At 45.9% G+C, this 23692-nt stretch overlaps 1 protein-coding gene across 1 annotated transcript in view; it reads right to left on the bottom strand.

The window, feature by feature from the left end:
- BBS7 (Bardet-Biedl syndrome 7) overlaps positions 1-23692 on the bottom strand; it is a 264083-nt gene that overhangs the window by 217599 nt on the left and 22792 nt on the right. The window contains exon 2 of the mRNA XM_086962213.1: positions 19313-19378. Coding sequence (XP_086818339.1) covers positions 19313-19378 — 66 coding nt within the window. The remainder of the gene's footprint in view (positions 1-19312; positions 19379-23692) is intronic.

Below are 23692 nucleotides of genomic sequence, written 5' to 3'. Positions count from 1 at the left end.
TGATGCTGTCGCAATTTAGCCGCCAGGGGTTCAGTGGCTATGGCAAAAAGAAGGGGGGATAGGGGGCATCCCTGTCTTGTCCCCCTGGTGATCGGGAAGTCCGACGACAATTTCCCATTGATGAGTACTCTGGCCGTTGGATGCATATACAGTAATTTAATCCAGGAAATAAAGAGAGGTGGGAAACCCATTCGCTCAAGAACTTTAAACACATAGTCCCATTCGAGCGAGTCAAACGCCTTGGTGGCGTCTAAAAAAATGGCTGCCATTGGGAGGTCCTCATGGACGGAGTCGTATACCGAGAAAAAGGTACGGAGATTATGTGATGTTGCCCTTCCAGGGACAAATCCGGCCTGGTCCGGAAGGATAAGAGCAGGCAGGAGGAGGCTGATGCGTGTTGCAATCAGTTTCGCGAGGATTTTAACGTCGCAGTTTAATAGGGACAAAGGTCTGTAAGAGTCGCAGCTCGAGGCGGGTTTCCCTGGCTTAAGCAGCGATGTAATGAGGGCAACTCTCATGGAGGCAGGGAGATGGCCCACCTCTAATGCGTCTTCAAAAACTTCCCGCAACACCGGTGCCATGAAGTCAATAAACGTCTTATAGAATTCTATAGGTATGCCATCTAATCCGGTGGCCTTACCCGATTTCATGCCCATGATAGCTTCCCTGACCTCATCCAAGTCAAAAGGGGCGTTCAAGAAGGACCTCTGCGCATCACTCAACCAACCTAAGGAGACATCTGCCAGATAGTCATCCAATGTGAGTTCACCATGTCTGCTAGTGGAGTACAGTATACCATAATGCCGCACAAATTCGTTAAGGATTTGGGTGGTGTCTCTAAGTATCAGCCTCTCCGCCGTCTCAAGTTCTAATATTATCGTCGGTGATCGCATTAGTTTGACCGTCGCTGCTAGAGCCTTCCCAGGCCTCTCACCCTCTCCATATCGCCTGGCCACCCAGTATTTGTTCCTAAACTTCACCTCGCGAGCAGCCTCTTCAGAGAATTCCGACAATTTGTCGCGAATGGTAGCGAGGGTCGTATTGTCAGGGTTTGCCCTAAGGCGGCTTTCAGCACTGCGTAAGTCAGCCTCTATGCTGCGTAATCGGGTCAGTATGCTCTTGAGCACTCCCGAGCCCTTCGATATACATAAGCCTCGGAGTGTGGCCTTAAAGGCATCCCATATGGTCTCAACGTCTTGGACAGAGTCTTTATTGCGTTTGAAGAAATCTAGGCATTCATCACGGAGTTCCTCCTGGAACACCGCGTCCAATAACATAGTGGACTGCATGCGCCACGCCGTCACCGGGGGGCCAAGCTCAGAACCAGTCAACGTGATCAAAACGGGGGAGTGATCTGAGTACGTCCTGGGGAGATGTGACGCATGTATCAGCGCTGTAAATAGTTGTGAGGTTAAGAGGAAATAGTCAAGTCTCGCCCATGACTTAGCCTGCGCTGTAAAGTGTGTACCCTCCTCTCTAGTCCCGCAGTGTGACCGCCAGGCGTCAACGAGATTGTTACCGGCAATAGTCGCTCTAAGGACTTCGCGCCCATTAGTATAGTGGTGTGGGGCGGGGTGTGATCTATCCAGGGGGGGGTGCAGGGACACGTTGAAATCTCCTCCCCATATGATGTGTTGTGGTCCTGTCTCAACTATTGCCGCCCATAGAGAGGTAAAGAATTGTGGGTCATCCGTGTTGGGCCCATAACAACAGACAAGTGTTACTGACATGTGTCCTAGTCTACCCCATAGCAAACAATACCTCCCCTGGGGATCCACCCTGGAGCCAGCAGGCTGAAAGGGTGTGAATCTCTTAACTAGAATGGCCGTACCTCGTGCATATGAGGAGTAGTTAGCAAATATCGAGTGAGAAGCCCACCTACTCCCAAAGGCTTGCGATTTGTGGGGCGCAAAATGCGTTTCCTGTAGGAAAGCAATGTGAACATTGTGACGATCAAGGTAGCTCAATATTTGTCTCCTCTTCCTATGATCTCCCAGCCCTCTCACATTCCAAGTAATCACAGTTAGGCGCGTGTCATCCATGTAATCGTGTAATACAATAACTGCAGGATTAAAGCATGGGAGGCGACCAATCCATCCTTAGCAACAATCAGATCATCATCCAGTCGGACCAGCCCATCGCCCTCAAGTGGGAACAAAAAATGGAACAGAAAGGAATCGCCCCCAACCCCTCCGCCACGCCTCCGCCATAAGTAATGTGCAGCACACCCATCCCGCCCCGCATCCCGGGCCATAATCAAGGAGCCCTCCAAAGGGCAAATATGTGAGTTCAGAACACAACATGCACATGTCAAAACTTGAATCCCAACAGAATTCCCAGCAGATCTCCCCCCCATCCCCCCCCCCCGACAACTCCAGCAACCGGACCTAGCTGGAGAAAGGACAGACAGTCCTCAATATGTAACCATACATAACAAAGCATCCCAGAGCTTCCAAAGGAGGGTCCACATCGCTCAGCGTCAGCCCGTTCTGCCCAATTGTCAGTCCACCACCCCCCACCCACTGAAGCCACCCCAACTCGCCAGCATCCCATTCCCACCCCCCACCCATAAACCAAAACAGTGCTAAATAGCAACCAACAAACAAACAACCACGTGATTGTCATTGGGGAACACCCAGTTGGGGTCATCAGAGGTGCACGGTCCACCACCCCCAGCCATCCCACTCCGTGCATGTCCACCCTGGGGGCCACCCTCGGAGCAGAGAGGGATGAAGGGGGTGGGGCCTGGCATACATTACCACCTGCAGTCCAACACCCATCCATGGCACCCCAGGGGCAGCCGCAGCCATCTCCGAGCAGGATGAGTTCCCCCTACCATCGAGGGGAGTGAGGATGAACTAATCAATTGCAGGAGGATGAACCGAAGAGAGCCAACCGCCACTTATTCGGGACCAGATGTATTTAAGTCTTCAGCGTCCGCAGTCCGCTTGGGTCTTTTGGGCAGGGTTTTAAGGTAGTCTTCGACCTGTTGTGGGTTGAGAAAAAAGTGCTGCGTACCCTGGTGAGTGACTCGTAACTTGGCCGGGTACAGGAGAGCATAGTCAATGTTCAAGTCACGAAGCTTCCTTTTAACAGCAAGAAATTTCCGTCGCTGTTCTTGAACCACCGGGGTAAAGTCAGGGTATATCGAGAAGGGCACGCCATCATATGTCAGGTTCTGGTTCGCTCTGGCTGCTCTTAGCGCCGCATCGCGATCTCGGTAGTTGAGCAGGCGTGCAATTATGGGTCGCGGTGGGGTCCCCGGTTGGGGTTGAGGCCCAAGGGAGCGATGTGCGCGTTCCACAATAAAGTGAGCCGGAAGAGCTTCTGCCCCAACTGTTGCTGTAAGCAGTTTCTCGATATACAGTTCCATCCTCCCCGTGTTGGTCGATTCCGGAATGCCCGCGACGCGAATGTTATTCCGCCGGCTCCTGGCTTCCAACTCCTCGTTTTTGGCAGCGATTACCCTCAGGACATTGTCCATTCTGGCAAGGCGAGTGTCATGTGCCGCGGTCGTGTCATCATTTGCCGATATTCTGCGTTCCGCCTCAGATATGCGTTCTTCATGGACATCCATCTTTTGGGCAATGCTGTCCATCCTAGATGTGAGTCTGTCTACTTTGTCGACCACTGTCGCAAAGTCCTGTCGCATTTCTTGCAGGATGGCGGCCATATCCGGGGTCAGCAGGGTCGATGTTGAGGCCTCCGTGACCGGGCTTCGGGGTGGCACCGCGTCTCCTGTGTGACGTGTCCCCTTTTTCTGCGACGCAGTTTCAAACTGCAGTTTGGGTTGGCGACTGTCCGGCTTCCCCATGTCGGCAAAGATATGTATGGACTTTCTGCGCCTTTGCGCTGTTTGCACCGCCGTCGGAGAAGGGCTGGTGGATGATATAGCGGCCACACACTATGTAGTGCGGTGCAGCAACGCCGTTTTTGCAGCTAATGTGCCAGGTAGTGGGGGAAGCTCAGCAAGTGTTTGCGGGGTGGCTCTCGGCGATAAATAGTGCAGTGCAGGTGTAGACAGGCCCGCAGGAGAAAGCGCAGGAACTTCGGCAAAAGATGTAGCGCCTAAAGGGGTAGGAGCATCCCCATTTGGGCTCAGTAAGATAAAGTGTCCCCCTGCGTCCAGGCGCTTTCCGCACGGTGGCAGGATGTGAACCAGCGAAAGAGATAGCAGTCCCACGCCAGGCAGTTCAGTGTAGGCCAAGACTCCCCTGTTCCAACCTTGGCACCAGGCAGCAGGGGCGCCCTCAGGGCAGTCCTCCTAAAGACGGTGTGTAGCGAGGAGAAGTGCAGATAAAGATGGCAAGGTGCAGGACTCGCCCAGCAAATATGAAGTCCCTCGAGGGAGCACCAAGGAGCCCCAAGACGTAAGTGCTGTCGGAGTGTAAGCGAAGCGGCAGAGAGCGGGCATTCAATCTGTAGACAGCCAGGTCCTGGGCTGGCCGGTAGGGGTCACGGGCGCCCTGCAGGTAGCAGCCGGCAAAGCTAATTGCGCCAGAATCTCTCTTCTTGCTGACAGCAAAGGGGGCCTCAGTAGGGTAAAGCCGGCGGGAGCACCACACCCCCTCTGCCACCGCTCCGCACACAGCGCTCACCGTAATGCCCTCCGCCGCCGATCACACCTGTCGGTCACTCTGTAAGCCCTGGGCGGGCCATTCGCCAAGTTCGGAGGGCCTGCCTGCCTCGTGGTGAGCCGGGGGCTCGCGTAGGTCTGGGAGCCGAGGTCCGGCACCGCAGCAGTCAGGCTCACGTCGGCCAGGGGCTCCGCCAGCCGTAACTTCAGCGTCCGAGGGGGTAGAGCCTCCAAAGTCGCACCGAGTGTGAAGTGGTGCTAGATGCCCCTCCGTGGGGATTTTCGGGCGGGTGCGTGCAGGGAAAGTAGGATCAATTCAGGATTGTCATGCCAGGCTGCTGGAGCCTCACGAAGGTGCGGCCATTCAGCTAGTGCGCCCTCTAGCGCCCCCATTGTAGTACCCTATTTATTTACTTTTAGGTATGGTTTCAATATGATTTTTGGTTGTCTCTGTTTAGATCACCACCAGAAAAATGGCAAGGTATAGCCTCTCCTCACCGTCATGAGGGAGTTAAATTTTAAAAAACAAGACACAATAGCAGTTCTTAACTTATGTCATTTGTGTGGATTCTTTTTTAAAGGTAACCCTAAACCTGTCGTGAAAATGTAACCATGCTTGGACTGCTGCCTCTATGGAGGGTCTGAGAAAAAGTATCCCACTCCCTGCGTCGATTGTCCAACAGACTTGTGATCGATCTCTGATTATGAAACATCCCCACTGGACTATCTTAGCATTATGAGAGAAGATTCTTTTCCTTGTAGATTAGCGCCAAACCCTCGGGGGCCTGAATCACTTGAGTATGACCCTAAACAGTTTCGGGTGCACTATTTAATCTCTTCATGAAAGTCATTTTTATGTGTTTCCTACAGATATCTTTAGCTGTTTGCAGTTGAAGACTGTTGTATTTGTTTCATGATGTCTATTTAGAAGTTCTGCGGTGACACGCCATTCCTGGAGAGGCGGTTGAGACGGACGGTAGGAAGGGATCCTCGTCCTGTCTGGAGAGCTTGAAATAAAATATAATTTCGCCTATGAAATGCAATGAAAATGAAATGAAATGAAATGAAAAAAGAACTTGGTTAAGCGCACTGCGGCCAAGCGGCTTCCTGGCGCTGAGAGTTTTGACCAGATTCACAGAGGGGGCTAGGAGAGACTAACAGGGGAAGGCCTGGGAGAACAGAAAAGTTTTAAGAGCTTTACGGAAGTGGGTATAGATGGGAATAGAGCGGATAGACAGAGGAAGACTGTTCCAGAACCGGGGGGCCAGAACCGAAAAACGGGAGCCTCCTGTTCTGGATTTACGGAAGCGGGGACGTGGAGAAGGGAAAGAGAGGAGGAGCGGAGAGTGCGACTGGGGGCGTGAGGAGTAATGAGAGATCCGATGAAGAGGGGAGCTGAGTGGGTATGAGCGCGAAAGGCCAGACAAGCCAATTTAAAAAAAGATCTAAGGTGCACAGGAAGCCAATGAAGGGACTTAAGTGCAGGAGTGATGTGGGAAGATTTGGGAAGGCGAAGAATGAGGCGGGCAGTCTGATTTTGAATGGCCAGAAGACGGCGGGTTTCATAGGCAGGTATGCCCACGTACAAGCCGTTCCCATAGTCAAGGCGGGAGGTGATAAGGCCGTGACTATGGTTTTGAGGGCGTCCGCAGAAAAATACCAAGAGATTTTCCGAATGAGGCGGAGGGACAGAAAACAAGAGGATACTACGGAGCTGACTTGGGCATGCATAGTCAGATCATGGCTGACCTTGATGCCCAAGGTCCGAATAGAAGAAACCAGTGAAGGGGGGGAACCAAAGGAAGGGGGCCAGTGAGCCGCGGACCAGGGATTGGAGGAGCCACCCGTGAGGACAAGCTCCGTCTTGTCCGGATTGAGCTTCAAATTATTGATGTTCATCCATTCAGATATAAAGACTAAGGTGGAACAGAACTTAGGAAGAGAGACAAAAGGAGAAGAAAGATCAAAGACGAGCTGGAGGTCATCCGCGTAGTTGTACACAGAGACCCCCAGCTCGAGAAGAGAAGTGATAAGAGGGTAGATATAAAGATTGAAGAGGAGAGGGGAAAGGGAGGAGCCTTGGGGGACCCCACAGGTAACCAAGCGAGGAGGCGCGGAGAAGCCAGAGAGATGAACCGCTTTGGACCTGCCCTGAAGAAAGGACTCAAGCCAGGAAAAGGCAGCGCCCCGGATGCCCGCTGCGCTGACACGGTCGAGAAGGATGGAATGATCGACCGTGTCATACGCAGGGTACAGATCGAGGAGGACCAGGGCCTGGGGGAGATTGATGTCAGCTTTCCCTTTGAGTTCGTCCAGGACCGCAATGACTACTGACTCCGTGGAATGGCCTGGGCGAAAACCCGCCTGATGGGAGGCCAGGAGGTGGTTCTCCTCGATGTAGTTGGACAGGCAAGATGTAGCATAGCTTTCAAGGATCTTACCCAAGTAAGGAAGAAGAGAGATAGGCCTAAAGTTAGAGGGAAGAGAGGGATCCAGAAAAGTTTTTTTAATGATGGGGAAAACTATAGCAGATTGGAAAGATGAAGGGACAGAGCCCAAAGCTAGAGAGGCGTTAAGAAGGGCAAGGGGGGGGGGGGGAGGGCAGGACAGCTAGTGAAAAGAGTTTTGAGGATCCGTGCAGGAGCACAGTCCGCCGGAGAGCCAGACTTGACTTTTGTGAGCAGGTTAAGGAACCGGTCCATAGAAATGGGTGGGAAATGATCCAAAGAGGAGAGGGGCAAAGGGAGGGAGCAGGAGAAGCCAACTTGGAGCACCGTAGGGATGTTGGCCTTAATGTTAGTGATTTTATCAATGAAATAGTCATTGAGTGAAGAACAGAGGGTCTGAGATGGAACAATACTGGCCTATCTGCACGCCTCTCGTTTCCTTACTACATTTTGTCGAGGATCGCCTGCTCGCCCAAGCCTCCTTCTGCTCTCCATCAGCGGTGGGTGAAACCACGTCTCTGAAACGACGTTCATCACGACGGACAACGGAACGTCCACTTCGTTCTCCACGTCGAATATTCAACCTGCAGCAATCACTCGACTTCGTTATTGTGAATATTTCCTTCTCAACAGAGGTAATGTACTTTATTTCATTTATTTTAAGCTCTTGAGCCGTTCATGCTCGCGCCAAACAAACCCTCAACTCTCAAGCTGTTCACGCACGCGTCTTCTAAAGTGGTTGCCTAGTTACGCAGCTAGACGCTAAGCCTGACTGTTTCATCAGCACGTCGGCACGTCTGCGTGACTCCATATTGAATTTCTATTCTGGCATTCTTCATTATTTGCAGCATACTATAAAACGCTGTATCATTGGGCATATTCTTTTAACACGGTGATCTGCACACCTTACAAGCGGATCACATTCAGTTGACTTTTGTGTCTTATTTACGGTGATTTGCACAACCTTTAAGCAGATAACAGCTTTTTGCCAAATCATTTTCTATTTCTTCACGGTGATTTGCAAACCCTTATGCAGATCGCAACTTTCATATCAACATGGCTGCTTCCCAGACTATTTTTCCTCCACCATCAATTTTAGTTGATGGAGATACTCCTTCTATTGAATGGGAGGAATGGATTGGGATTTTTGAAAATTATTTGGAAGCCATTGATGGGCTCAGATTTCAAGCATCTATGAAAAGAGCTATTTTGTTAAATTCTTTGGGTAAGGCTGGGCAACATGCTTTCAAGTTTTTATCTGAAATTATGGGTGCGGATGGAGAACCTATTGATAATCCATAGAATGAAGCTAAGCAGAGACTTGCCAAATATTTCGGGAAACAAGTTAACATTGTCATGCAACGCCGCAAGCTTTACACTATACCTCAAAAGGAAAATGAAACTGTGGATCAAATGGTCTCCCGCTTAAGAGAACTTGCTGTGAAATGTGATTTTGGCACCATGACTGATCAACTTATTAAAGACCAACTTATTGTACAATGTAAAAATAAGATAATGCAGGAAAAACTATGGGCAGCCAAAACTCCTTCACTACTTGAAGCCATCACCATTGCCAAAGTAGTAGAAGAATCAGACAAATGTATACAAGGAATGTGTTCTTTAGAACTCAAAAAGGATGAGTTGGTAAATCTAGTTTCTAAAAAAGATATTTCTTCAAGTACTGATGTCAAGACCAAGCAATTCGCCAAAACTAAACCCAAAACTCTTCATGACCATAAAAGTAAATTCAGAAGGTGTTATAGGTGTGTTAGTGTTAATCATACTGTAGACTTTGCTGGTTGTTTTACCAGGGACAAGTCTTGTAACAATTGTGGTAAAAAGGGCCATTTAACCCCTTTGCCGCGGCCGCAATTTCGCGGCAGTTCTGCAAAATGGGCGGGGCCGCGTCGGCCGTTGGCCTACGGCAGCACTAGCGAGGTAGGCTGTTTGTAACAATATTAGCAAGAACAGATTTGCTTTTGTTGACAATGAGAGCATTCCTCCTTAGATGTCTTTATGTATTGAAGACAGTGTTTCTGGCACTTTACATAGACCCAAAGCAACTTTTGTCTTGAATGGCGTTTCCTTACCATTGTTGGTTGATCCAGGCTCCATGCTTACCATTATTCCTTTTTGTGTTTTAAAGAATGTTGGCCTGATCTTTCATTATCCCCTACTGATGATTCTCCAAAAGGATATGGAGGTGAAACCATTGACATCAAAGGTGTCATGGAGACTGAGTTTGAGTTTAAAGGGTGGAATGCTACTGGTAAAGTGTATATTTCAAATGATGGTCCAGCAATTTTAGGATGGGTACAACAACATGATTTGCATATTATTATTGATCCCAGATCTCCTGAGCAAGTATTAGTTGTTGAAGATCATCCAAACCTCGATTCTGCTTTGACGAAATTTCAAAATGTTTTCCGTCTTGATTTAGGGAAACTATTGGGGTACACACACAAAATTAAACTTAAGAAGGATGCCATCCCTGTTAGACATCCCCTAAGGAAAATACCTCTTTCTGTTCGCGAGGAAGTCAAAAAAATGGTGATTGATATGCAACAGCACGAATTCATTGAACAAATCGAAGTCTCGGATTGGCTTTCTCCGATTGTCGTTACTAAGAAAAAGGATGGCAAACTTCTTTTTTGTGTGGACCTCAGGTCCCTAAATCAAAACATCATCATTGATAGTTTCCCTCTTTCCAATATTTCAGAAATGGTTTTGTTGATGGACAAGGCAAAATATTTTACCAAACTTGATTTAAGATCTGCCTATCATCAAGTTGTTTTGCATCCTAATTCTAGGAAATTAACAGCTTTTCTCACGTTGAAAGGTGTTTTTTCAGTTTAAAAGGTTGCCTTCGGCTTAGCCTCAGCCGCTAGCATCTTCCAATGTAGGATGAACCACCTCCTCAAAGAGTTCACCAACGTTCATTATTTTCAAGACGATATTCTCATAACTGGAAAAAATATTGCTGAACACAATGTCACCTTAGATAAGGCGTTAAATTCTTTACAAAATGCTGGTCTTACGTTAAGGAAAGATAAATGTTTGTTTTTGGCAAAAGAAGTAGACTATTTGGGGTACACTATTTCTGAGGCAGGGGTGCAACCTAAAGAAGATTTATTGTGTGCTATCAAAGATGTAGCTACACCGAGCACAAAGGAACAGTTGAAGTCCTTCATGGGGCTGATAGAGTATTATTCCAAGTTTGTAGATAATTTTGCACACAAAACCGAAGCTTTACGACAGTTGTTGAGAAAAGGGGTACCGTTTTCTAGGACACATTGCAGGACCACACTTTTAAAAATATCAAGAATGAAATTATCAATGCTGGGATTCTTACACCATTCGAGTCTGGCAGAGACATCTTTATTAGAGTAGATGCCAGTGCTCATAGGCATGGAGGTGTTTTGGCCCAAACAAAATTTGGTGTAGAGAAACCTGTTGCTTTTGCTTCAAGTATGCTCAATAGTTCTGAGCGAAATTATGCAGTTATCAGTTATGGAGCATGGGGAGTACATTATTTCCACATATGTGTGGGGAATTTTTTTTACCCCCAGGACTGACCACAAGCCTTTGGTTAGAATTCTTAGCCCAGGTGGTGCTGATAAAGGATCACCTAATTTAATGAGATTTGCTTCAAAGTTACAAGAGTTTACTTATAAAATCAAACATATAACTGGTTGGAAAAATGTACAAACAGACTGTTTGTCGCGGCTCCCATTGCCAGAGAAAGGGGCGTTGAATTGTGATGATAAAGTTGTTTGTTTGGTTGCCAGCATTGATGATGTGTGTGTGGATGAATTTAAATCCATTTCTAAAGAAGAATGGCATCAAGCTGCTATGAATTACCCCGATTACCACGAGTTAGCTAACTTTATCCGTTTGGGGTGGAAACGCAAACGTTTGGTGAAACCTTCTCTACGTACTTATGCCAAATTACAAGAAGAACTTAGCATTGGAGTTTCTGATGACTTGATTCTAAGAGGTGAGAGATTCGTTTCGATTCGTTTTCCAAGCTTTATTCGACTATTAAAAACAATCACAAAAGCGTACAGTAAAACACAATACAAACATTACGATGAAAACAGAAGCTCAGCAATGAAGAATTTCAGAAAGTTAAAACACCAGACTTTTCCTGTGAGAAATGGCTTTGAGTAAAAAAGTAGCAGTAAAAAAAACAGATGTCTGCAGAGTCAAGAGCAAATAACAATTCCATGGCTTGGGTAATAGTATACACTGAAAATCTTAAAAACATAGGTCTGAGATAGAGACGGCGAAGATGCATATAGAGTGGGCAAATAAGCATGAAATGCAGAGTACTCTGCCTAGTCTGACCATCACAAGGACAGGGAGAATGGCTATGAAGTTTCATCTCTGGGAAGGCAACTAGGTTATGTGCAATACCAAGTCTGAATCGTGTCAGAACAAACTGGTGGGATTGCTTGGTTATAGATTTTAGGTACATAGGCATGCCCTTTTCTTCCAGATTAGTAGTATGATAGAATACATAGGTAGACATGGAAATACTCTTCAACCTAAGCATATCAGACTTTGTTTGTATAAAAACATCTTTAAGTTCCTTTTTCGATAAAGTAACGGCACAATAAGGATCCTTGATGATGTCAAAGTTAAATACATCGCCATAGGTGGAAGAGACATAACTTAGCCAAGGAATCTTAAGGGCTTTGTCCAGCTTCAAACAATCAGTGATAATCTTCCTAGAAAAAGCAGTCTCTTCTTTTGCCCAAATTGACCTCCATACCATGAGGGGTCTTAATCCCGTCAGATCTGTCAAGTAATTCAAACAGACCTCACTATGGCACAATACAGTAGGTGCCGAAGGAGGTAAGCAAAGCAGTCTTCTAAGAAACCCATTCTCGGTATTTTGCAGTACACTATGCTGACTATAGCCCCAAATACCAGAGCCATACAGAGCAATAGACGCACATCTATGCCTGTAAATGTCGACCATATCGGGTATACGGCGGCTCCCTAACTTTGCAGCAAAACGAAAAATACCAGATGAGCTTTTGGCCATTCTACCATTAACATTTGAGATCTCCTGGGGCCAAGTCCCCTTATTGTTAAAGGTAACTCCGAGGTAGCAGAACCTATCCACTACCTCAATATTATGATTGTTAAAATGGAACGGCATAACAGACTTCATCCGTTTACCACAGGCCATAATAAAAGTCTTGGTGTTATTTATTTTCAGTTTCCTCTCATTAATAAAATTATAAAAAGTGTTCATAAGTTTCTGTAGCCCATTAGGAGTACGCGAGAGAAGCACCGTATCATCGGCATAAAGCAGAACAGGTACGGGGAGTCCACCAACCTGTGGGGAGTCAGCCTGGACCTTCTTAAGCTCCGATTCAATAGAATTGATAAAGAGGGAAAATAACAGGGGGGGCCAATACACAGCCCTGCCTTATGCCTGACTTAACCCTGATTTTCTCAGTACATTCACCAGACGGGCCAAAGCGTATCTGGGCCGACAGCTTATTGTAAAGACGAGCCAGAAAGTGAATGATTGCCGGAGGGGCGCCCATGGCCATTAAAGTGCGCCATAAAAGTTTATGGTCCACAAGGTCAAAGGCGCTCGAGAGGTCGGCAAAGCAGAGAAATAGGGAACCTTGTTTCGCTCTCGTGTATTTCCCTATAAGGAGGTCAAGATTGATGCACTGCTCCGTTGTCCCCAGACCTTTGCGAAAACCAAATTGGGATTCAGCCAGGATATTGTTTTCCTCTACCCACTCCTCCAACCTCATCAGGAGAACCCTACTCATAATCTTGAGAGAGATTCATTTCTCCCATTACACTCAGAAAGAAGTTATTTTTATTAGCTCATGAAGGACAACCAGGTCAAACCAACACTATCAAACGACTTAAAGGTCATTTCTGGTGGCCAGGTCTTGATGAAGACGTTAGACGTTAGACTCTATGTAAAGAAATTGAGAAACGATTTAAGATTAGTACCAACGGTTTAGGTTCCATCAGTGGTAGTGATAGTTTACCCTGGAAAAAAACCTGTTTCGATTTTATTGGTCCATTGGAATTGGTTTCTGGAGATACACGTTTTTTCATGGTTTAAGTTGATGTTTTTTCCAGATGGCTTGAGGTAAAATTTTTACGGAATATTACAACTTCTACAGTTATTGACAGTCTTGGTTCTATATTCATGAGAGAAGGTATTCCACACCCTTTGATCACGGATAATGGCACACAATTAACTTCTCATGATATGCGTAATTTTCTTTTGAACAATGGAATAAAACACATGTGTACTTCTCTGTATAACCCTCAGAGAAATGGTATGGTGGAACGTCTGAATAGAGTGGATAAGGGTGCGATTCAATTGGCTATACAAGGACGTCAGAATGTGCAACGGTGTACATGGCATTACCGGTGAGGTACCTTTCATGAGAATGAGAGGCAGGTTGCCTAAAACCAAATTAACACCTTACTGGATGCAAGATCGGTGCACAATTACCACAAAGACAAAACATTTTGGTAACATAGAGGTTGGTGATTTGATCAAGATTAAGTGTGGTAGGAGAGAGAGTGGTCCGAATAAATTTTCTGATCCCATGAAAGTAAAAGAAGTTCACAAATGACATGTTGTTTTAGAAAATGGACAGAAATGCAATTTCCGGAGGTTAGCTTTGTACAAGAAAAACAATGATATATCTCATTCTGAGGTTGTTTCACCATTTGCTACCAAGGAGAAGGGTGTGGGTGGTGGTGTTAGTGACTCAATTGCCAAGCAACCAAGGCTGCGTCAAGTACCAAGAATACGTCAAGTACCAAGAAAATGTGATGATTTTTTCATGACTTGAAATGTATTCTTGTTTAGTTGGAAACACTGTGCATCATATATTACACATGCTCGTTCTAGTCTTATGTTTTGCTTAACTTAGCCTTTAGAGTTTTGCCATGTGGTATTTTATTCTTGTATCTTGTTCTATTATGCACTTTTGTTTTTGTTGATTTTCTTTGATATAACGAATGGGGATATGTTGTATTTGTTTCATCATGTCTTGCCGGTTCTCGTGGGATGGAGTGTTGACCGTAGAATCTATTTAGAGGTTCTGCGGTGACAAGCCATTCCTGGAGAGGCAGTTGAGATGGACGGCAGGATGGGATCCCCGTCCTGTTTGGAGGGCTTAAAATAAAATATTATTTCGCCTATCTACACGCCTCCCGTTTCCTTACTACAAAGACCTACTGTCTCAAATACAATTAAATATATATACACATGGTAAGCTTTGGGTCAGCCCCTTGGTCTTCATTGCTTATCTCATTTCCCTGCTCTTAGTCAATTGCTTTCCTCCCTATCCTATGTTTGTCCCGCCTCTTGATCATTTCTTTACCATTCTTTACCATGTCATGACTTGTATTGTGTCAAAGGGTCTAAATACAAAGTCTATGTGTGGTACATTGAACTAAAGAAATCTGTGTTAACCCATTTAAAATCTTTAGTTCAATGTACCACACATAGACTTTGTACTTAGACCCTTTGACACCTTTGTGTTTCATATGTTCAGTTAGGGAATGTGTCTCTGCATGGTCTTTAAACTCCCTTAGGCCCTCCTTCACCTTATTGTTCTTCATGACTTGTATTGTTTCACAGTTTACATTCAGAGAACTCATTTTTCTTTTAGCACGCCACAGTAGTACATTTGTTTTCTTGGCCGGTCTCCTTCGTGTGCTGCCCCTTTCATACCCCAACAACCCTTCTCTCTCTCCACGTTACTCTGCCATCCCACACAGCTCTACCCACCCCGTTGCTCCCCCCCCCCACTGCAGATGGTCATTGGCAGCGTTTAGTTCCCCGAGCCACCCCCCACACTACTCCATTGCTTACCCACCCCTCCCCGTACAGGTTTTTAATTAATTTGCTTCAGCACTTTGCAGGAGAGCCCAGCAGGTGCAATTTGCTACTGCATCACTCTACACTGTAAATCTGCCTTCTGGCCTATTTGTTTTTACATTTACTGCTCCAAGATGGACATCGGTCATCTTGGAATAGTAAATTAAAAAAGACAAAGAAAGCAGAATGTCCTCTCCATCATGACATATGCCTACGTATAGGCAATCACACTGGGACCGCCATAGCGGCACAATGCACACATGTTTATACATAATTGCACATTTTTTTTCCTGATGGTAATCAACATTGGTAATATCAATAAAAAGTTTAAGCAGTGATCTCTGCCAAAGGAAACAAGCATTGGCAAAGTCAATAGCACGCCACTCGATTTGAAGAGGATAGACCAATTGGCTCTGCAATGCAATCTTATTGTTCAATCATGAATTCGTTAACATGTTTCAGGATGCCTAAGAACTTGAGGTTGTGACTGCACATCCTATCTTGCCTTACTGCCAAACTTTCTGTGAATGTCTCGGAAGCTGCTTCATACCTCAGCGTGCTGTGCTGCTCACTATTGGTTTGAAGTAAAGGCAAGTGATTTGACAAGGCCCTCTGTTTACTCTTCCAGCTTGCTTGTACAAGAGTTTAAACTTTCTAATTTCTATTTATCACTCTATGGTGTTGGTGCTTCTTAGAGGATTTAAACTTGAATTTCATATCAGAGTGCATGTGTGCACGTTTCCCAGCAATGGCTGCGTAGACTGGATGGGACACAACAAGGATGCTGGAAGAAAGAGCTACAGCTCTCCCATTTGTTAATTCTCTTGAAATCCTGAAATAAAGCTCCACATAGATGCTGACACCAGCACTCTAAAGGTTCATAGCAGGGCTGTATCAGCAGAATGGTGGCCACATTGTGAATCATTTAATTTTTTCACAAACATTTTGACTGAAGGTGGGATTCCAATGCTGCCTGCCAGCATGTAGGTGGGCAGTGTTAGAGGTGAAGGGACTATGATGTCCTGACAAGGTGCATGACTGCCGCGAGTCTGCCAATGGGAGTAGAGGTGTATCTAACCCTTGTTGCTGTAGAGTGTGGCAATCACAGTAACACCCATGATTGTGATGGAGACAGGATCCCGTCTGAGCAGCCACCAGGAACCTTGATCCCACCTGGGGGAAGGGATAATGATAGGTCTGTCCATCTGGAGGTTTGGGGAATGAGAGTGAGGTTAGTATTAGCATCCTTGAGTCAATTTTGAAAGAATGATCCTAAAATTATAATCTGTATTGGGCCCCTTGGCCTGCTATAGTAGGCGGTCAGTGATATAGAATAGCAATGCTGCTGAAGCGGACCCTATGGCACTTACAGTAAGTCTTCTTTTAGTGTCTTCAGGGGGGCACCGAGGGGTCTGGCCTGATGAACGTTGGGTTCTCAAGACATAGTGGAGCCCGAGGGAGAAAGGGATCATTTTGCTGAAGGAACTAATACTTACCTGTAGAGAAGAGGTTTGCGAGAGTGAGCAGGAGTCTTTGCCCTACAAAGAAAAAAAGTAGGAAGAGTGGTGGTGGTCCGGAGGTCTGACAGGCTGCTCTGGATCGTGAGACAGGGTGTTTACCCTGGCCAGCTCCTTCTCTTTTTAGCATTTCTCACAGCCAGTGCTTTGTCCTGCGACGGCTGTGCACGGAGCAGCTGTCCTCGTCCAGCAATGAGTTGAACAGTGTAGAAGCATTGGAAAGAAATAACTGTCTCAGGCTAGGAAAACCCAATGAAATATAGCCTCAATACTCTACCCTCATCCTCCTGCCCGGAGGATAATCATATGGCAAGAGGAGAGCTGGAGCCCCATGCTTGGCTCCAACATCATGGAAAATACTGCACCAAGCTCTGCCCTAAAGACTGCACAACTTTGAAGCACATTGGAAAAAAAAAGTATTTGTTCTTTCTTCATTTCTCTATGTTGTTATTGCTCGGTCACAATAATGTTCTGCTCCAAGTGCATTATGTGGGAGGGGCGTTGATCTGAAGCACATCAGTGATGCCTAGTACATCTTGCAACAGCAGATCAGTTTCTTCCCCCGATGCCAAGACAGAGCATTGGGAAGAGGGGGAGCAATAGGAGAATGCATGATGGCTTGTGTGAGAATGTAAAGGCGATGGGAGGAGAAAACCCCATCTACGATGTCACCCCACAAATCAAAAGAAACTGTCAGTGCTGGAGAACTGCAATAGCTGCAGTCACATTTAGGAATCACTGAACGGTGAATCCAAAATGTATTCATACATTGTCACCAACCATACATTCACAGAATGGGGTGGACTTGACTGACAGGGCACCCAAGCTATGTATAACAAGGAAAGAAAAAGTCGAGAAACCCACTAGCGGAGGACGGCTGACCCAGCATAAACAATTTCTCTACAATTCTTTCTGTACCTTTTTGAACAATTAGTGACATTAGCGCTCGCAGCTGATAGCTAAAGCTGCCTTTACCAGAATTAAAACTGATTTCCAGTTTCAACAAGCACTGGCAAAGCTAACAGGTCTGGCGTTGTCTGCCAGCCTTCTGGCAATTATTATTTTGTTCTGTCATAATTTCTGCTAAACTTTGTTTGAGAAGCCGCCGGGCGTTCCTCAATCTTAAACAAAAAAAATATATTGACTAAAGGCAAATATGTTTTTTGTTCTCAAAAAAGCAGACATTACAATAGTACTCCTGGCACTAATTTGTGTGTGGTTGTACTCCTTGTGAAAGGGATGCATGCCGTAACTTATAGGGAAGTCAACCAATGGCTGAAGCAGTTCGACACAGTGACCCTTGATGCAAGCTTGAGTGGGTTGGAAAAAAATTTAAATGACACAACCACAGACACACAGATGAAGTGTAGCTGAAAAGACCTATAAGTAACTATGTCCTACACATAATTTTAGTCAAATCAAAAGGTTCAGGCTAACACAAAAAGAAAGCCAAAAGAAAGAAGGAAAGGAAGAAACAAAAAAAAAAAATGAAGAAATAAGAAAGGAACGAAAGAAGGCACAAAAGAAAGAAGGAAAAATGAAGGGATAGAAAGAAAGAAGGAAGGGAAGAAATAAAGAGGGAAAGCAAGAAAGGAGGGAAAGATAGCAAGAAAAAAATAGGTCTTGTCTATGTACTGAATAATGAGCTGTTTTCATCAATCATCGTCCAAGAGAAGGAAAGAGCTCCCTGACAGATAACATGGGGGTGGAGAAGATGTGGGGCAGCAGCCAGAGCTGCAGACTCAAGTACTGGGGATCCCGGTTCAAGTCTAGGCAGCGCCAGGCAACATTCTGTGATTCTATGCAAAACACTTAATATCTTAGGGTGATAAATTGTTATATAAATATGCTGCAAGAGTAAAAGGCAAAACTTTATGAAAATACAGTTCCACCAAAGCGGATGTCAACAGTATTTCAGCAGCGGGACACTGATAAGAGAAGTAGACGAGCAACAAGCATTGGTAAATGTAGGAAAATATGCTACGACCAATAGAAATGGAGGAAAGGTAAGTGGGCATGCACAGGAACCAATGAGAAGTCAGGAAAGAGAGGAGGGATGTAAGTCCCTTTTAAGTTTATATGAAAAACAATAGATTTCTCAAGCACAGCGAAAGTGCTGTGCAGACGAAACCAAAAAAAGGTTAGAAAGACAGAAATAAAGAAAGAAAAAAAAGAAAGAAATATGAAGGAAAGAAAACAAGATAAGAAGGAAATAATTAAAGCATTACAAGTGCTGCAATTTAAACAAGAAAAAGGCCAGTTTTCCCTCTGAGCAAAGTTTATTAAAGAACAGTGGTGAAATTGAGTCTAGAAAAACATGTGTTTTATGAATTCACATATATAATATTGAAGCTTTTGATTGGTGTTCTGCATGCATAGTAAACAGAGGAAAACTTAATTCGGAACAATTTCAAATGGACACAATCTGTTATGCTGTGAAATACCCCAGCTCTCACCTCAAGCTCTAAACACAAAGGCAATACTAAAGTAATCATAAAGTAAAAACAAAAATGCTGGTACTGAAGGGAGCTACCTTGTGTGTGGATGTGATCATTGTGAGAAAGCAAAATGCAGCCACTCAATGTGAAGTTAACCAGTGCCTTAAGGAGGCTGACATATTGCCCCATGCTGTATGTTGAAGTGGACGGAAACAAAATGTGAATGACACAACAGACCAATGGAAGAACAGAAGTGTCCGAAAGGCCTTTTATGTAGGTATATTATATATATATCATTTTGGTAAAATAAAGGTCTTGGCTAACGCCAGACCTAAAATATGTCAGCCAGTTGTGTGCCTTACAAGCCTACTATAATGGCACAAATTCATGATTCCCCATCAAAACATTTTTTAGCTGTGGAATCAGTCTGGTTATATAAGAAATACCAGTACCTTTTGTGTTGCTCGACGTCCAGAAGCAGGTAATAGTTTCATAGTTTTCTGAGACGTTACACCCACCTGGGGAAAGAGATTTTAGAAATAACAAATTATTCATGGTCGTACAATACATTTACAAATAACTATACTTGAGCCTCACTCAGGTAGCGCTGAAAAGTATTTTAAAAATGTAGAATTGTACATTTCAAACTCAACATTTGTATTATTGACAAGTGGACTATGATTCAATCATGTGTATAGAGCCAGTTAACCAAATAATGACCCATTATTATGTGCTAAAGAAGAACCAGGTCACAGCGTTGCTCTTGAAGAAATGCTCACGGTCTACTTAACCTCACAGAATCTCACAAGTCTGCGGTCCTTTTTACCAAAAAATTGGACATAAACAGCCAAGATACTCATTACAGATCTATTTGTTTAAAAAACTCCCTCAGATGTCATTGCATGACTTTTTAGGTCTCGCCTGGCGTTAGCAGCGCATGCGCTGCTCTCGCTATGCGAGTGCCTTTTGCGATCGATTCAGCCAAAGCTAAACATGCATGCGTACTCTATTTTTGAAACATTGTATGCTTTTTTTAACGGCACAACAGTAATGGCACCCGCGTGTCTTTTTCTAAAAATACGAGGTTAGCAATGGTGCCCGAGTGTCTTTTTAAAATGCGCAGCTCGACCAACTTGCACCATCATTAAACTTAATCCCCCCCCCCAAAAAAGATATTTATTTATTTATTTTAGTGGCGCAGCAAGCTTTTAGAATAGCGTCCGCGCACCTTACTTTTATTCACTTAAGCTAGGGGGTGCGCCAGGTCCCTCGCCACAGCTGGATGAGGAGTCCTTAAGACACACACTAGGACCTTGCGCTCCTCAAGGGCAGCCAATGCATGGGTCACACCCCCTCCTCCACGCCAATTCCACAACAACAATGGAGTGCAAGGCACAGGATGGAGCACACGTGCGCGTGGCTCTGAGCTGACCCTTCCCCTCAAACGCTATGCACCTGTTGTTGGAGGTGCGTGGGGACAATGGAGCACTTTCTAAAGAGACGCTAATCACTCCGTAACTCTCTTTTCTTTATTAATGTATAGATTATATCCCTTTTTGTCCACCCTCAAATATCACCATGTTAAAAAGCATATTCAGTGACTGCTTCATTTGAGGTGGGCTGGAGTCAAGGAGTTGATGGGTGCAAACCTGTGGTTCAAAAGTGTACCAGTGAAGCGTGTGGGTGAATTCAATCTCTTCCGGTTGAGCTGTAGACTCTTCCCAAACCAGCAGATATTATACCCTGGGTACCAGTCCACCAGAAGATCCTAACCAAGGTCACATGTAAGATGTCCATAGAGTTATATGATGCCCTTATTGGTAGAGACGGCTGCTCTGTTGTGCAATTATGTGGTGATCGAGCCACGAACGTGGCAATTCCAGGGCTTCCTGTTCTCACCCACCAATCTTACCCAAATACTTTCCTCTAATCCCTCCTTCGGGTAGTGTCCAGTTTTACTGAGTTAGCTGGTAGTATAGCACTTACAGCTGCATTACAGCTTACGGTTACAAGATTCTTTCGAATTGTTTATTTTAAAAATAAAATAATAATGGTTGGTTTGAAAGAGTTTGGGGCATGTCCTTTGAGTGAGCCGTGCAATGAGTGCAATTTCGTATGACGATTTACTCGTGTTTTTAATGTTTTTGATGTTATGCTGGTTGAAAAGGGGACATGGGTTGGTGGACAATAGGAAATGTCTGTTTGTGAATTGATAAATAATGTTCTTGAACATCATGTTGAGGGGCGGGGAGACTCACAGCGATACACAGCCATGCAGGGGATTGTCGGCCGCAGCTCAATCAATCAATCTATCATAACATTTGTATAGCGCGCTACTCACCCGGAGGGGTCTCAAGGCGCTGGGGGAGAGAGGTCTGTTACAGCTCGAAAAGCCAGGTCTTGAGTTGCTTCCTGAAGAAGAGATGGTCCTGGGTTAGCCGGAGGTGGATGGGGAGGGAGTTCCATGTCTTGGCTGCCAGGTAGGAGAAGGATCTTCCCCCGGTGGTGGCTCTGCGGATGCGTGGAACGGCGGCGAGGGCTAGGCTGGTCGATCGTAGCTGGCGGGTGGGAGTGTAGAAGGTCAGGCGGTTGTTGAGGTACTTGGGGCCCAGGTCGTGGAGAGCCTTGTGTGCGTGGGTGAGGAGTCTGAACGTGATCCTCTTGCGGACGGGGAGCCAGTGCAGGTCTCTCAGGTGGCCGGAGATGTGGCTGTGTCAGGGGATGTCCAGGACGAGTCGTGCGGAGGCGTTCTGGATGCGTTGGAGTCTTTTCTGAAGTTTGGCTGTGGTTGCGGCGTAGAGGGTGTTTCCGTAGTGTAGTCGGCAAGTGACGAGTGCCTGGGTGACCATCTTCCTGGTTTCGGTGGGGATCCACCGGAAGATCTTTCTGAGCATGCGCAGGGTGTTGAAGCACGATGATGAGACGGCGTTGACTTGTCTGGTCATCAAGAGGGAGGAGTCCAGGATGAAGCCCAGGTTACGTGCGTGGTCCGTTGGCTTGGGAGTGGTGCCCAGGGCAGGGGGCCACCAGGAGTCGTCCCAGGCGGTGGGCGATGATCCCAGGATGAGGACTTCCATCTTGTCTGAGTTCAGTTTCAGGCGGCTGTTCTTCATCCCTTCGTGTAGGCTGGTTCTGGCGGTGGCGGGTCGTTGGTGAGGGAGAGAATCAGCTGGGTATCATCGGCGTAGGAGATGATGTTGAGGTTGTGTTGCCGTGCGATGCCTGCGAGGGGGCTCATGTAGACGTTGAAGAGGGTGGGGCTGAGTGATAATCCTTGTGGTATGCCGCAGATAACTTCGGTGGCCTCGGATCTGAACGGGGGGAGGCGGACTCTCTGGGTTCTTCCGGTGAGGAACGAGATGATCCACTCCAGTGCCTTGTCTTGGATTCCGATGTTGCAGAGGCGCTGCACTAGGGTGCGGTGGTAGACAGTGTTGAACGCTGCGGAGAGGTCCAGGAGGATGAGGGCCGCTTTTTCCCCGTTGTCGAGCAGGGATCTGATGTCGTCAGTGGCTGCGATGAGGGCGGTCTCGGTGCTGTGGTTGGCTCGGAAACCGGACTGCGAGTGGTCGAGGGATCCGTTCGTCTCGAGGAAGGCGGCAAGCTGTCTGTTGACTGTCTTCTCGATGACTTTGGCGGGAAAGGGGAGGAGCGAGATGGGGCGGAAGTTCTTGAGGTCGGTGAGACAGTCCATGAGCTGTACTTTGGCCGGGCCCTTCAGTTGGGTGCGCATGTAGTGCTTCAAATCTTCTTAAGCAAGGCTGTGAGGCTTTTTAAATTGAAGGGCACCAATGTCTTGAGCATGCCTTTAATGAGGGGTGGTGTGTAATTGTTGCAGAGAACTAGATAAGGTTCATAGGGTGGGTGTTTCTAGAGCTTTTACAAGAGTCTACTGAAACATCAGCAGAGTTCATGCAATGCCCCTATACCGCCTTCCTTGTGCGAAGCACCCATCGAGTTCTCATAATGCACCTCTGTCCTGACCTGCAGTATTCACTGATTTCCCAGTCCTGAGGCACTCACAGATATACTTAGATATTTGTAGTACTCAGACAGTCCACTTTCTTCACTGTGCACGACTATACCAGTATGGAGACTTCTCAGAGCTCTCTCAGTGCTTCTCTACTCAACAAGCATTTGCAATGCAATCAGTCTCGCATTTATGAGAGTTTGCGCTATTGGCATTGTAAATGACAATGCCTTTTATTTATCTGTTTTGAAAACCTGTAAACAGTACGTAAACATAGTCCTTACGTACAAGAAGCAATGCTGGCAGTAACTGCACCTTTTTACTGTCAGCCTTGCTTCTCGTAAGGACACAGTGCTTGTTTATACGATGCTTGTAGGTTTTCAAAACACATAAAAGGCATTGCCATTCATAATGCCAATAGCTCAAACTCTATCAAATGTGAGACCGATTGTATTGCAAATACTTGTTTAGAGTTAGAGGTGATTTACAGCTGTTGGCTCAGGACACCACTGAAATGACTGGCAATCCACGATTTTAAATAAGTTGGCAGCCATTCAGTGCCTATATAGCACTGATCTGCTAAACGAAAACAAGCATAAGGAGGCATACTGCCATATGCAGGTCATGTATGTTCACTTGCACTAGTTACTCAATCCCCCAAACCTGTGAAACTACTTCACAGATGGACGTAGACAACAACGTTACCAAGGACTATTCAGCAAGTGCCCATGACATCAGAAAGTAAAGAACGTTTGTTTTCAAAGGCAGCAATTTGCAAGCACCCCTTGATATTAACATGCAGCAGTGGGCCTGCAGAAAGCTTATTTGGGGAAAACTGTTATTACCTCCTCAAGCTATTTCT

This window comes from Lissotriton vulgaris, chromosome 3_1, assembly GCF_964263255.1.
Source record: "Lissotriton vulgaris chromosome 3_1, aLisVul1.2, whole genome shotgun sequence".
Taxonomy (NCBI): domain Eukaryota; kingdom Metazoa; phylum Chordata; class Amphibia; order Caudata; family Salamandridae; genus Lissotriton; species Lissotriton vulgaris.
This window is presented reverse-complemented; position numbering and strand designations above follow the sequence as displayed.